Genomic DNA, 13,404 nt, shown 5'->3' on the forward strand with positions numbered 1-13,404 from the left:
AATGGATACCCCCTCCCCCCAAAAACATACAATTCAGGATAAAACAAGTAATATATGACAAACCACCTTATATTGATCAGTACATTTTATACTGTATATGACATTGCTCACTTAACAGTATTATTATATTATAAAGTTGGCACAGGGGCATTTTTACCACTGTGTTACATGGCCTTTCCTTTTAACAACACTCAGTAAACGTTTGGGAACTGAGGAGACACATTTTTGAAGCTTTTCAGGTGGAATTCTTTCCCATTCTTGCTTGATGTACAGCTTAAGTTGTTCAACAGTCCGGGGGTCTCCGTTGTGCTATTTTAGGCTTCATAATGTGCCACACATTTTCAATGGGAGACAGGTCTGGACTACAGGCAGGCCAGTCTAGTACCCGCACTCTTTTACTATGAAGCCACGTTGATGTAACACGTGGCTTGGCATTGTCTTGCTGAAATAAGCAGGGGCGTCCATGGTAACGTTGCTTGGATGGCAACATATGTTGCTCCAAAACCTGTATGTACCTTTCAGCATTAATGGCGCCTTCACAGACGTGTAAGTTACCTATGTCTTGGGCACTAACACACCCCCATACCATCACAGATGCTGGCTTTTCAACTTTGCGCCTAAAACAATCTGGATGGTTCTTTTCCTCTTTGGTCCGGAGGACACGACGTCCACAGTTTCCAAATGTGGACTCGTCAGACCACAGAACACTTTTCCACTTTGCATCAGTCCATCTTAAATGAGTTCGGGCCCAGCGAAGCCGGCGGCGTTTCTGGGTGTTGTTGATAAATGGCTTTCGCTTTGCATAGTAGAGTTTTGACTTGCACTTACAGATGTAGCAACCAACTGTAGTTACTGACAGTGGGTTTCTGAAGTGTTCCTGAGCCCATGTGGTGATATCCTTTACACACTGATGTCACTTTTTGATGCAGTACCGCCTGAGGGATCGAAGGTCCGTAATATCATCGCTTACGTGCAGTGATTTCTCTGAACCTTTTGATGATATTACGGACCGTAGATGGTGAAATCCCTAAATTCCTTGCAATAGCTGGTTGAGAAATGTTGTTCATGTTCCAAATAAGTGTTTGATGAGCATTTGATAAGCATTCCTCAACTTTCTCACTCTTTTTTTGCCACTTGAGACATGTCTTAGGCATCAAATTCTAAATTAGCTAATATTTGCAAAAAAATAACCAAGTTTCTCAGTTCGAATGTTAAATATCTTGTCTTTGCAGTCTATTAAATTAAATATAGGTTGAAAAGGATTAGAAAATCATTGTTTTTTATTTACCATTTACACAACGTGCCAACTTCACTGCTTTTGGGGTTTGTAAAACATCTGCCTTGTTTTTAATGAACACTTAGGCCTACTACGCCATATGGTGGTACTTGGGAAGTCAAGTGTTTTCTGAGGTGGTACTTTGAGAACCACTCCCGTAAATAATATGATTTTAAGTATTTAAAATGTGAAATATGGGTCCAAAAGGTACCCTGTCTTCATTTGTACTACACATGTGTATTATTGTTACATGTATTATGTGTGTACCTAAAGTAGAAGGTAAAAAAAAGTCGGGAGTAAAAGGTGAACCTTCGAAAACTGACAGAAGACGTGTGATTGATGGTTGTCTCCCGGGAACTATTGGACTTTAACACTTTGTGCTAACTCTCTCAGAGTGTAACGGGCATATCACAGCAAAGAGAGACATTTAAAGTGTGAGCTTCATGCTGCACATTTACTTTAGTGTCTTCTCATTTTACTGCAACAACACTATACTTCTGCTTTTTGAGTATTTACTATATGTCCCCTATGCACGTTATTGTCCTGTCCACAAACCCTACACATGGCTTTATTTGACTTGCACACAGTCTGGGGATTAATGATGCACATAAAAGGAACTGGCCCCTTTTAGGTGCGACATTTAACCCCAACAGATGTGTTCTTCACTCAGGAAATCATGAGAAGACTCCAACACCATAATAGTGTCCATAAGATCAAATAAACAATATGAATTATATATATATATATATATATATATATATATATATATATATATATATATACACATATAAAATTCATTCATACATATATATATGTATGTGTATATATATATATATATATATATATATATATATATATATATATATATATATATATATATATATATATATATATATATATATAATATACATATATACACATATAAAATTCATTCATACATATATATATAAGTATATATGTATATATATACATATATATATATATATATGTGTGTATATATATATATATATATATATATATATATATATAATATATGAATTATGGAATTTTATATGTTCATAATTCATATTGTTTATTTATATATATATATACATATATATATATATATATATATATATATATATATATATATATATACAATTCATATTGTTTATATATATATATATATATACATACATACATACATACATACATACATACATACATATATATATATATATATATATATATATATATATATATATATATATATATATATATATATATATATATATATATATATATATATATATACATACATATATATATAAACAATAGGAATTATGGAATTACATATATATATATATATAATTCCATATTTCATATTGTTTATATATATATATATATATATATATATATATGTATATATATATATATATATATATATATATATATATATATATATATATATATATATATATATACATATATATATATATATATATACATATGTTGTAATGCTATCTAGGAAATAAAAGCTGTTAAAGTTTTAATGTATCAATTTTGTAATAAGTAGGAAAATGTAATTTTATTTTTATTTTTACTTTTTCCCGCATTTGTAAATGTGTTTTTGTATAATTCAGAAATCCAATATATATATTTTTTAATCTAGTAACTAATGAAGTTAATTAAAACATTGAATTGTATGTAAAATAGTTTTAATTTATAGTTTTGAAGATCCAATTTTTATACTTGTCGTCGTTCTGAAAAATGTTTGTTTTGTGTGCGTGTAAAGTTTAGTATTAAGTAATACAGTCATATACCAGAACGCTAATAGTTTCCATGCTGCTGTTGCCCTGAAAATGAAAATGTTTTTTTTTATATAAAATACTGTCTGTTCTTTTAATTTTTTTAATCTTTGTTTGTTTAATATTCATTGTAAAGTTCAGCTGTTTTTTCAGTGGGGCCTTGGCTCCACTGCAAGCATGAATAAATAAAGTCAAGTCAAGTCAAGTCAAGTCAAGTCAAATTATATTGCCGTTGAAATAAAGTTAAGAAGGAAATAAATACATTTTTAGATTCTATTTTTACGCTTTTATATTCATATTGTTTTTCATCTGAATGATGGTATTTGTTGAGTTTTGTATGATATTGTTGATGCATTTTTTTTTAAAACTTTTTTTTTAATTGAACAATTGCAAAACATACACAATAAGACACGTCTAATGCTAATTATGCTGAGCAATTCTATTTAAAAAAATCTAAAAAAAAAAAAACAACCATCCACAAACTAACAAAATATGTTAAAGAAAAAAACACTGAGACAATACAAAACAAAATAACACAACAATTATCTAAAATAAATTAGATGTGTTTAATAAAGATAATAACTTGAGGGCTTTCCTATATTTTTTTTAAAATTTGGAATAACATTGTTAAATCATTAATCCAATGAAGAAAAAGAAAATAGTCTGTTATGTTAATACAAACAAAAAAAGTGTTTCCTGTTTAGACCATAAACGACTGACGCAAAGTACGCCATGGGGTGACGTCACATCCGCATTTTGCCACAATGGCGGACGAGCGTTTAAAAAGATAAAAAACAGAACTTCAAGCTTTACAACATATTTGTTCCCGTCCTGCTCACATTTCAGGTTGTTTGTTGTCTGAATGTATTAACTAAGCAAGCTAATTGGAAATAAAACCGCGTCATGTTGTGTTATTTGGCAACAACCGCGGACAAATTATAACTTGAGGGCTTTCCTATCATTTGACTTTTTTTTTTTTTTTTTTGGATTAACATTTTTGAATCAATAAGGCAGAAAAATAAATAAGTCTGTGAATATAAAAAAAAGTGTTTCCGGTTTAGACCATAAACGGCGCCCGTCACTTCCGATTTGTTTCCAAAATGGCGGAGGAGCATTTAAAAATATTCCGAGCTGCCAACGTTGAATTCGAAAAACAGAACTTCAAACGGGCAGAGGAGCTTTACAACATATTTATCCCATCCTGCGCACAGTCCAGGTTGTTGTTGTTGTCGTCTGAATGTGGGAACTAAGCGAGTTAATTGAAAATAAAACGGCGTCGTGTTGTGTTCACAGGGAACGTGACGCCGCTTATTTGGCGACTGCTTACAACAACCGCGGACAAATGAAGTATTTTAGAGTGGACTTTAACGATGCTGTGGAGGATTACACCGCAGCAATACAGGCTGACGGACAGTTTGAAGTGCCCTTCTACAACAGAGGACTAATACACTATAGATTAGGTAAGAAAATGAAGCACATCCGGTTTACTGTCATCAGGACGTGTTCCTAGAGGGCGCTAGATGGCGCTGTGTGTGTACTAATCCTGTGTTTTTCAACCACTGTGCCGTGGGAGATGATCTATCCATCCATCCATTTTTCTACCGCCTAATTTCACCTAATTGGGTTAAAAATATTTTTTGCCAACCAGTAATTATAGTCTGCAAATTGTGTGTTGTCTGTGCTGTCTAGAGCAGTGGTTCTTAACCTTGTTGGAGGTGCCCTTCTTTAGTGAAAAATAAAATGTTTTTTTTTTTCAAATTCATGACAAAGTTATATAATAATAATAAGAATAGATTTTATTTGTAAAAAGCACTTTACATTGAGTAAACAACCTGAAAGAGCTACAGTGTATTTAAAAAATAAAAAACACTAGAACAGCCAAATAGCTAAAACTAGTATGCATATATCTAAAAAAAAAAAAAAGGCTTTTTTAAAAAGAAGGGTTTTTAAGCCTTTTTTAAAAGCATCCACAGTCTGTGGTGCCCTCATGTGGTCAGGGAGAGCATTCCACAGACTGGGAGCGGCGGAGCAGAAAGCCCGGTCTCCCATTGTTCGTAGCTTTGTCCTCGGAGGTTGGAGGAGGCTAGCCTGTCCGGAGCGGAGGTGTCGTGTGGAGGATTTGGGCGTGAGTAGTTCTTTGAGGTAGAGGGGGGCATTTCCATGGAGGCACTGGTGGGTAAGTAGGGAGACTTTGAATTCAATCCTATATGTTTTTGGTAACACTTTAGTATGGGGAACATATTGTAAGACTTAATTTAGAGTTTTTTTGGACACTAGGGGAACATATTCTAAGTAACAAAGACTTCATTTAGAGTTATTTGGTTAGGGCTAGAGCCAGGGTTAGAGGGTTAGGGTTATAATAAGGCCATGCCAAATAAGGCATTAATAAGTACTTAATGACTAGTTAAGAGCCAATATGTTACTAATTTGCATGTTAATAAGCAACTAATTAACGGTGAATATGTTCCCCATACTCAAGTGTTACCATGTTTTTTTACTGGTGCACAAAATGAACTGTGCATGAACATCACCTTGTTCAAACAACAAAACCAACACAGTGCATAAACTCACAACAAATTACACACCTGCAAATCAGTCTGACTTCTGTTGCCGTATCCGTAATATGCCGATAGGAAAAAGTTTTTATTTACACGAAGAGTCGGGTGTGTCTTGACCTCCGCCGAACCCTTGAGGCCGACTCACCGAAACCCATAGGGTTTGATCGAACCCAAGGTTAAGAACCACTGGTCTAGAGCTCGGCAGAGTAACCGTGTAATACTCTTCCATATCAGTAGATGGCAGCCAGTAGCTTATTGCTTTGTGCAGCTGACATAGGCTCCAGCACCCCCCCCCCCCCCCCACACCCACAAGCGGTAGAAAAATGGATGGATGGATGTCGGAAAGAGCGGGAGGCAGCGTGCAGGTAAATAGGTATCTAATGCTTATACCAAAAATAAACAAAAGGTGAGTGTCCCTAAGAAAAGACATTGAAGAATAGAATAGAATGGACTTTATTGTCTTTATATTTGCATATAACGAGATTAAGGACGAAAATTTAAGGTGCGGTAGTGGGAACAAATACGGGGTAAAAATCAGAGGTGGGTAGTAACGCGCTACATTTACTCTGTTACATCTACTTGAGTAACTTTTGGGATAAATTGTACTTCTAAGAGTAGTTTTAATGCAACATACTTTTACTTGAGTATATTTATAGAGAAGAAACACTACTTTTACTCCGCTCCATTTATCTACATTCAGCTCGCTCCTCGCTGCTGATTTTTTATCGATGTGTTAATGCACGCTTTGTTTGTTTTGGTTTGTCAGACAGACCTTCAAAGTAGGATCTATCGCGTGCCGGCGTTTCACCAATCAGATGCAGTCACTGGTGACGTTTGACTCCGTTTCACCAATCACATGCAGTCACTGGTGACGTTGGACCAATCAAACAGAGCCAGGCGGTCACATGACCGTCACATGTGGAGTCTGACTTAAACAAGTTGAAAAACTTATTGGGGTGTTACCATTTAGTGGTCAATTGTACGGAATATGTACTGTACTGTGCAATCTACTAATAAAAGTTTCAATCAATCAATCAAAAGGGTGAAGGAAAAAAGACACTTTTTTTATTTCAACCGTACCTCTCTCAAAAACCTAAAGACTGACCGCACAGTTCCTGTCTTCACAATAAAAGTGCCGCTCCATCGCGCCTGCGCTAACAAAATAAGAGTTTCCGAAAGCCAGCGCAAACAAGCTAGCAAGCTACGGAGTTTGCCGCCAATGTATTTCTTGTAAATTGCATAAAAACGAGTATGGAAGCTGGACAAATAAGATGCCAAAAACCAACCACTTTCATGTGGTATTGGACAGACAGGAGGAACTTTTTTTCTCCATTTGAAAACGTGGGCGTTATCAGCACTACTGTCTGATTCCAATCAATGCAAGTCATCACAATCAGGTAATACACCAACTTATATTCTTGTCTTCATGAAAGAAAGGAATCTATATTTTAAACATGCATGTACATTCATTAAAACACCTTTAACATGTAAACAAAAACGGCAAAATAAATAAATATAAATTATATACTGTATATATAAATGTATATATATGTATGATATGTGTGTGTATGTATATATGAGGTAGATCACCTCGACTTGGTCATTTATTAAGTAATTGATTAACATTGAAAAACTTATTTGGGTGTTACCATTTAGTGGTCAATTCTATGGAATATGTACTGTACTGTGTAGTCTACTAATACAAGTTTCAATCAATCAATCAATGAATGCCTACTGAGCCTATGGTGCTGTTAAGTTATTGTGGCTCAATTTGCCTTAATTTTTTTTATGTTAATGTATTATTATTAAATATATATTATTGTTTTAGTTGCTTAAGAGATATTCCTGGCTCTGAATTTGCTCATTGCTATTTTTATGTTTTTGTGCATTATTTGTTGCCGTCATCATTAAACGAACAGGTTACTCATCAGTTACTCTGTACTTGAGTAGTTTTTTCACAACATACTTTTTACTTTTACTCAAGTAAATATTTGGGTGACTACTCCTTACTTTCACTTGAGTAATAAATCTCTAAAGTAACAGTACTCTTACTTGAGTACAATTTCTGGCTACTCTACCCACCTCTGGTAAAAATAAATTACACAAGAGGTAATAAAGAAAAAAAAACTAAGAATTTAAATAAACAGACTACTACCAATAAAAATAATAAGCAATCCTGTACAATATCAGTCTACCCCAGGGCAGCTGTGGCTACAAATGTAGCTTACCACCACCAGGTGTGAATGAATGATGGGTTCCCACTTCTCTGTGAGCGCTTTGAGTATCTAACAATAGAAAAGCGCGATATAAAATCTAATCCATTATTATTATTATTATTAATATACAAAACATTATACAAATACAAAATACTGTACAATATACAGAACAAGACAAGAGTACCGGAGTAATAAATACCAATCAGTGTCGGATGTATTGCACTCGAAGGGTAATATTGCACAGTAGGGTATTAGGGTAGGATATTGTATGGGGTGAATTATTATTATAAGTTAGAGTTCAAGATGGTGACAGCTCAGGGACAGAAGCTGTCTCTGAGCCTGTTTGTTCTGGCTCTGATGCACCTGTAGCGCCTGCCCGATGGCAGCAGGTCGAACAGGTGGAATCTTAGGGAAGGCTATGCAGAACGAGACTAAAACCGAACTGGCTACAAAGTAAACAAAAACAGAATGATGGAGGACAGCAAAGACTTACTGTGGAGCAAAGACGGCGTCCACAATCTACATCCGAACATGACATGACAATCGACAATGTCCCCACAAAGAAGGATAAAAAACAACTGAAATATTCTTGATTGCTAAAACAAAGTAGATGCGGGAAATATCGCTCAAAGGAAGACATGAAACTGCTACAGGAAAATACCAAAAAAAGAGAAAAAGCCACAAAAATCAAGATCAAGTCTTTCCTCTCCTCCAGTGACCTACGGAGGGTCGTGTTGATGCTTATTTTTTCTAGACTGGACTATTGCAATGCCCTTTATGCTGAGGTCACCGACAAGACCATCCATAGCATGCAGCTAGTACAAAATGCGGCTGCCAGGCTGGTGACAGGCGCAAAAATGAGGGAACATATTTCTCCCATCCTCTCCTCCCTTCACTGGCTCCCATAGAAGCGTAGAGGGAAATTTAAGATCGTCATGTTCATCTTCAAAGCGCTCAATGGTCTCGCCCCAGCTTATATTAAAGATCTCCTGGACCAACCCACCAGCTCCAGGCTGGGTCGTTGCCTTAGATCAGACAACCAGATGACCCTGAAGGTCCCACGGTCAAACCTAGTGACAAGGGGAGACCGTGCTTTCTCAGTGATGGCACCTAGGTTGTGGAATAAGCTCCCCCTGAGTATTAAGTCCGTCACCACTCTGGACTCTTTTAGAGCACGGCTTAAAACTCACCTTTTTACTGCAGATGACTTTTAATTTATGTTTTCATTGTGAGTCTTAAATGTTTAGTTTAGATTCCTTTGTGTGTCTCAGTCTCTGTTTCTGTTTTTTTGTTTCTCAACTCGGGCTGCGCCCCGGGCTGATGTAACAGTTGGTTGGGGGGCGCATAATAAATGAAAATAACATAACATAACATAACAAAAATAGGAGCGCAAGACAAGAACTAAAACACTACACAAAGGAAAACAGCAAAAAAGTCCAAATAAGTCAGGGTGTGATGTGACAGGTGGTGACAGTACACCTACTTTGAGACAAGAGCTATAGTGATGCATGCTTGCTTAAAGACCTACTGAAATGTTTTTTTTTTATTCAAACGGGAATAGCAGATCCATTCTATGTGTCATACTTGGTCATTTTGCGATATTGCCATATTTTTGCTGAAAGGATTTAGTAGAGAAAATCGACGATAAAGTTCGCAACTTTTGCTCGCTGATAAAAAAAAAGCCTTGCCTGTACCGGAAGTAGCGTGACGTCACAGGAGGTAATATTCCTCACAATTTTCCTTTGTTTACAATGGAGCGAGAGAGATTCGGAGCGACAAAGCGACGATTACCCCATTAATTTGAGCGAGGATGAAAGATTCGTAGATGAGGAACGTTACAGTGAAGGACTAGAGAGGCAGTGATGGACGTATCTTTTTTCGCTCTGACCGTAACTTAGGTACAAGCTGGCTCATTGGATTCCACACTCTCTCCTTTTTCTATTGTGGATCACAGATTTGTATTTTAAACCACCTCAGATACTATATCCTCTTCAAAATGAGAGTCGAGCACGCGAAATGGACATTCAAAGTGACTTTTATCTCCACGACAATACATCGGTGACACTCTTAGCTATTGAGCTAACGTGATAGCATCGTTCTCAAATGAAGATAGAAACAAAATAAATAAACCCCTGACTGGAAGGATAGACAGAAGATCAACAATACTATTAAACCATGTACATGTAACTACACGGTTACATCAACAGCCGTGCTCACCTGCGTTCCAGCGATCAACGGCGCGACGAAGGACACCTATCATCGACGAACCTCTGTAGCATGAGCTAACGTGATAGCATCTGTCTCAAATGCAGATATAAACAAAATAAATAAATCCCTGACTGGAAGGATAGACAGAAGAGCAAAAATACTATTAAACCATGTACATGTAACTACACGGTTAAAAATTCTCAGCCTGGTAAGGCTTAACAATGCTGTTGCTAACGACGCTAAGGCTAATTTAGCAACTTAGCAACCGGACCTCACAGAACTATGATAAAAACATTAGCGCTCCACCTACGCCAGCCAGCCCTCATCTTCCCATCAACAGCCGTGCTCATCTGCGTTCCAGCGATCGACGGCGCGACGAAGGACTTCATCCGTGGGTTTGGCGGCTAGGCGTCTGCTAAGTAAGTAGTCCTTGTTGTGTTGCTGTAAGTATTGTACTTAGCCGCTAATACACCGATCGATCCCACCTACAACGTTCTTCTTTGCAGCCTCCATTGTTCATTAAACAAATTGCAAAAGATTCACCAACACAGATGTCCAGAATACTGTGGAATTTTGTCGAAGAAAACAAGAGGTTTTTGTATCGGGTCCGATGGGGTCCAACCACTTCTGTGGATTTTGTGACGTCACGCGCATAAGTCATATCCAAAGGAGTTTTTCAACCGGAAGTTTAGCGGGAAATTTAAAATTGCACTTTATAAGTTAACCCGGCCGTATTGGCATGTGTTGCAATGTTAAGATTTCATCATTGATATATAAACTATCAGACTGCGTGGTCGGTAGTAGTGGCTTTCAGTAGGCCTTTATGGTTTAAAGTCATATCCAACAATCGCGACAACGACTTTTTACTGTCAACTGAGTTTTTTAATGATTTCTGCTGGTGGTGTGCCTCCGGATTTATTCAACGCAAAAAGTGTGCCTTGGCTCAAAAAAGGTTGAAAAACACTGCACTAATCAACATCCTATGTAGACTTACAGTGTCTGCAAAGTGTAACAACTCATCATCTTTGATTTAAATGTCTTACAGGTTTCTTTGACAACGCCATTCGGGACTTCCAACAAGCTTTAAAGCTCAAAGAAGATTTCGAGGATGCCAAAGTCGGCCTTCAACGCACGCTCCTGGACCAACGGGACAAAATAAACCGAGGATATTGACATCTGTGTGCAAAACTGCAGTCTAAATTATATCTGGCAGGGGAATTTGTAAACCTTCACACGCTGCTTGTGTAGGTAAACACATCCGTCATCTTATTAGGTAGGAGACTATCCCAGTCGACAGGTCATCAGTCAATCACAGAGCACGTATAAAGACAAACACAATTCTAGAACATTTATATCAGGGGTGTCAAACTCATTTTAGATCGGGGGGCCACGTGGAGAAAAATCTACCGGACTGGTAAAATCACGGCACGATAACTTAAAAATAAAGACAACTTCAAATTGTTTTTTTTTGTTTAAAAATAGAACAAGCACATTCTAATAATGTACAAATCATAATGTTGTTTTTTTTGTTTTTTTTACACTTACATGTAAATAGTATTCTGTCTTTATTTATATTTTCTGAATAAATGATGTGATAATGTTCATCAGTCAACTCATTGGTGTTCATTTTCAATCTATCAAGATAAAAAAAAAAATCAAATTACAGGATGTTATTTATTAGGGGTGTGGGAAAAAATCGATTTGAATTCGAATCGCGATTCTCACGTTGTGCGATTCAGAATCGATTCTCATTTTTAAAAAATCGATTTTTTAAAAAAATGATTATTAAAAAAAAAAAAAATATATATATATATATATTTTTTTTTTAATTAATCAATCCAACAAAACAATACACAGCAATACCATAACAATGCAATCCAATTCCAAAACCAAACCCGACCCAGCAACACTCAGAACTGCAATAAACAGAGCAATTGAGAGGAGACACAAACACGACACAGAACAAACCAAAAGTAGTGAAACAAAAATGAATATTATCAACAACAGTATCAATATTAGTTACAATTTCAACATAGCAGTGATTAAAAATCCCTCATTGACATTATCATTAGACATTTATAAAAAAAAGAACAAAAGTGTCACAGTGCATCTCATAAACTTGACAACACATTGTGTCCAATATTTTCACAATGATATAATAAGTCATATTTTGGTTCATTTAAAATAATGTTTTTAATTTTTTTTTATTAATGTTTGTAATGATAATATCAATGAGGGATTTTTAATCACTGCTATGTTGAAATTGTTACTAATATTGATACTGTTGTTGATAATATTTTTTTCAGTTTGTGTGTCCTCAATTGCTCTTATTGCTCTGTTTATTGCTATACTGAATGTTGCTGGGTCGGGTTTGGTTTTGAAATTGTATTGCATTAATATGGTATTGTTGTGTATTGTTTTCATTAAAAAAAAAAAAAAATCGTTTTTGAATCGAGAATCGTGTTGAATTGAAAAAAACATCGATTTTGAATCGAATCGTGACCCCAAGAATCGATTTCGAATCGAATCATGGGACACCCAAAGATTCACAGCCCTATTATTTATGTAGTTTGCTCATTTTCCACAACTGGTGCACTAACATGTTTTTTTTTTGTTTTTTTTTACATATGTAGCATCATCTACAAGGATACAAATAATTGCTATTGCGACATCTAGTGGACACATTTAGAACAGCAGTTTTGCTTTCAACTTGCAAAACAACCGTACGTTTGACATCTCTGATTTAGAGGCTAATATTTACCTCCAACACAGTACAGGCCAAAAGTTTGGACACACCTTCTCATTTCAATGTGTTTTCCTTATTTTCATGACTATTTACCTTGTAGATTGTCACTGAAGGCATCAAAACTATGAACACACCTGTGAAGTGACAACCATTTCAGGTGACTACCTCTTGAAGCTCATGGAGAGAACGCCAAGAGTGTGCAAAGCAGTAATCAGAGCAAAGGGTGGCTATTTTGAAGTAACTAGAATATAAAACATGTTTTCAGTTATTTTACTTTTTTTCGTTAAGTACATAACTCCACATGTGTTCATTTATAGTTTTGATGCCTTCAGTGACAATCTACAATGTAAATAGTCATGAAAATAAAGAGAACGCATTGAATGAGAAGGTGTGTCTAAACTTTTGGCCTGTACTGTATACGTTTTGGGGGATACAGAAGGAACCTGGACAGATCCTTAATCTCTTGTATGTGAGCCAGATGTGATAACGACTAGTCCACTGTGATACAACATATAATATTTAATAATCCAAACATTCATAATTTGGATTTTCACAGACTGAATGGGAATGCGCCGTTTAATCGGCCACCGATTAGTATCAGTGCATGATGGCC

At 35.9% G+C, this 13,404-nt stretch overlaps 1 protein-coding gene across 1 annotated transcript; it reads left to right on the top strand.

Annotated features, from left to right (window-relative positions):
• Nucleotides 1-4,131: 4,131 nt before the first annotated feature.
• ttc32 (tetratricopeptide repeat domain 32) lies at nt 4,132-11,657 on the top strand. The gene is made up of 3 exons (XM_062033835.1): nt 4,132-4,279; nt 4,357-4,523; nt 11,091-11,657. Exons 1-3 carry the CDS (start codon nt 4,164-4,166, stop codon nt 11,216-11,218), a joined length of 411 nt encoding a protein of 136 aa, XP_061889819.1. The 5' UTR covers nt 4,132-4,163; the 3' UTR covers nt 11,219-11,657.
• Nucleotides 11,658-13,404: the final 1,747 nt, after the last annotated feature.

The sequence above is a fragment of the Entelurus aequoreus genome, linkage group LG23, assembly GCF_033978785.1.
Source record: "Entelurus aequoreus isolate RoL-2023_Sb linkage group LG23, RoL_Eaeq_v1.1, whole genome shotgun sequence".
Classification (NCBI taxonomy): domain Eukaryota; kingdom Metazoa; phylum Chordata; class Actinopteri; order Syngnathiformes; family Syngnathidae; genus Entelurus; species Entelurus aequoreus.

Bases quoted from the DNA above. Each gene is read 5' to 3' on its own strand.
- ttc32 (XM_062033835.1), top strand. From the start codon at position 4,164: ATGGCGGAGGAGCATTTAAAAATATTCCGAGCTGCCAACGTTGAATTC. The intron at 4,280-4,356 runs GTTGTTGTTGTT...TTGTGTTCACAG, and splicing joins CCATCCTGCGCACAGTCCAG to GGAACGTGACGCCGCTTATT. The intron at 4,524-11,090 runs GTAAGAAAATGA...AATGTCTTACAG, and splicing joins ACTAATACACTATAGATTAG to GTTTCTTTGACAACGCCATT.